The sequence below is a fragment of the Trypanosoma cruzi genome, genomic scaffold (genome assembly GCF_000209065.1).
Source record: "Trypanosoma cruzi strain CL Brener 1047053516395 genomic scaffold, whole genome shotgun sequence".
NCBI classification, from domain to species: Eukaryota; Euglenozoa; class Kinetoplastea; order Trypanosomatida; family Trypanosomatidae; genus Trypanosoma; species Trypanosoma cruzi.
In genome coordinates, this window is record NW_001849148.1 from 1 (window position 1) to 1,801 (window position 1,801).

General features: G+C 45.4%; 3 protein-coding genes across 3 annotated transcripts, besides 7 other annotated features; all 3 read left to right on the forward strand.

Annotated features, from left to right (window-relative positions):
* Positions 1-159, forward strand: Tc00.1047053405737.24 (hypothetical protein, conserved; the record flags this gene model as incomplete). The annotated part of the gene is made up of 1 exon (XM_797411.1): positions 1-159. A coding segment is annotated over one exon (159 nt), but the record flags the coding sequence as incomplete, so codon positions are not given.
* Positions 1-1,801: a sequence feature (heterozygous, non-Esmeraldo-like haplotype).
* Positions 306-337: a microsatellite.
* Positions 546-566: a sequence feature (AT_rich).
* Positions 597-618: a sequence feature (AT_rich).
* Positions 754-1,074, forward strand: Tc00.1047053405737.14 (uncharacterized protein; the record flags this gene model as incomplete). The annotated part of the gene is made up of 1 exon (XM_797410.1): positions 754-1,074. The coding sequence occupies one exon, from the start codon at positions 754-756 to the stop codon at positions 1,072-1,074; it is 321 nt and encodes a 106-aa protein (XP_802503.1).
* Positions 1,135-1,159: a microsatellite.
* Positions 1,313-1,341: a microsatellite.
* Positions 1,505-1,534: a sequence feature (AT_rich).
* Positions 1,545-1,801, forward strand: Tc00.1047053405737.4 (hypothetical protein, conserved; the record flags this gene model as incomplete). The annotated part of the gene is made up of 1 exon (XM_797409.1): positions 1,545-1,801. A coding segment is annotated over one exon (257 nt), but the record flags the coding sequence as incomplete, so codon positions are not given.

Consider the following 1,801-nt stretch of genomic DNA (forward strand, 5'->3'; position numbering starts at 1 on the left):
TTAATCCCGTTTCCGATAGAAAAAAATCCGGTCCCGCACAAAAAACACATTCCTTTCCGCTTCAGCTCGCTCGGCTTCCACTCTTCAGTCACGCAAGTCCATTCGGCTGGTGCCTTCATTTTCGTAGGAAAGACAGTCCCCCACATGCGACTGCAATAATAGGAAGAATGGCGTCCTCACTGATTTATTTATTTGTTTGCTGTCGGCTTTGAATTTTCTTTTTTTTCTTTTTTTTCCCTCTATCTCTCTCTGTCTGTGTGTGTGTGTGTGGTTTTTTGAGATGTAAATTGGTGATGATCAAAAGCAAAAAAAAAAGAAAAAAAAAAAGGAACAAAAAGAGGTGTCTTTTATTTTTGCCCCTCCTTTTTTTTTTTTTTTTTGTTACGTGACAGGGCACTGCGCATATCATTTGTTTGATGTCTGTTTGATGTATATATTTGTGTGTGTGTGTGCGGATGTTTACGTCGGCAGTGTTCCCTTTTTTCCTGTTTTCTTGCAGTACACACGGCGCCATGAATGAAGTGCGTCCATGCGAGTTGTGGGACTTTTTAAAATTTATTTTTTTTGTGTGTGTTTACTGTCGTCCTGTCGATTTCTTTTTATTTTTATTTTTAAATTCGTTTTTGGCGGTTAGTTTGATTTAATTGAAGGGACGGGGGGAAGAAGTGACACGGAAGAAGCCAACCAATCAACAGGCAAACAGACAGAAGGACTCAGGCAACAGCCGCACGGCTTGTATACTTCACATTGCGGATGCCGGCGAAGGATCTCAGTGACCTTCTCAACGTGCCCGTCCCGACGCATGCCATTCAGGCGGAAAAGGGACCAGGGACGAGGAGGAGCAGCACACTGCGCTCGCGGATGCATCCCATTGCGGTGACGGATTATGGGATGAAGCCGACGCCGGTAGCGCGTAGCAGCAGGAAAAAACAACTCCAAGCTGAAATTCTTGACGAAATCAACGGCCGTGGGTCTCAGCATCGCATGTATGCGGTGTTTTACTGGATCTTTTTTCTTCTGCTGATTGTGGGAGTGGCACGGGCCGTCTTCTTGTACTGGCCGGAGTTTTGGTGAGCAGAAATTCCCCCTCTTCCTCCTGAAAGAGGCTTTTGGAGTTGATGGCATCTTAACTGCAAAAAGGAAAAAAAAAAAAAAAAAAGCGGATCGTCACGAAATGGAGGAGGTGGCGGTGACGCACGGAAATTTTACGCATCATTTCTCCCTGAGAACAGAACGTGATATCAACATTATTATTTTATTCGTTTGCACATGAAGGCGTGACAAAGATATGGAAAGAGACTGAGAGAGCGTATGTGTGCGTGTGTGCGTGTGTGCGTGCGTTGGTGTAGATGAATGTGCCTTCAAGGGCCCTATTTCTCCAGCCAATTTATCATTTCTTTCTCACCCCCCTCTATCTCTCTGTGTTATTGTTGTTTTGCGTGCATATATTTTTCTGTTTCCCTCATGTGTTTAAAAGTTTATTATTTGAATTGTACTGCTTTTCTTTATTATTATTTTTATTATTTTTATTTTTCTGTCAGTTCATGTCTCTACGGGAACAGTGGTGTCACCTCGTGGAGGAGGTGGCTGGCATCAACAGCACCGATCCATTGCCACGAGAGTACACTCCCGTGGAGTACCTTCCGGGCGGACGCGATATATCAGAGGCGGTGCTGCAGCACATCCGCGCTGCTGCTGCTGAATTTGATGCGGAGTCGCGTGCGCTCTTCCACCCTCAAATGACACCCGAAGAGGGGTATCATGCGGCCCCGGTTGTGGCTTGGCAGGGCACATTTTCCTC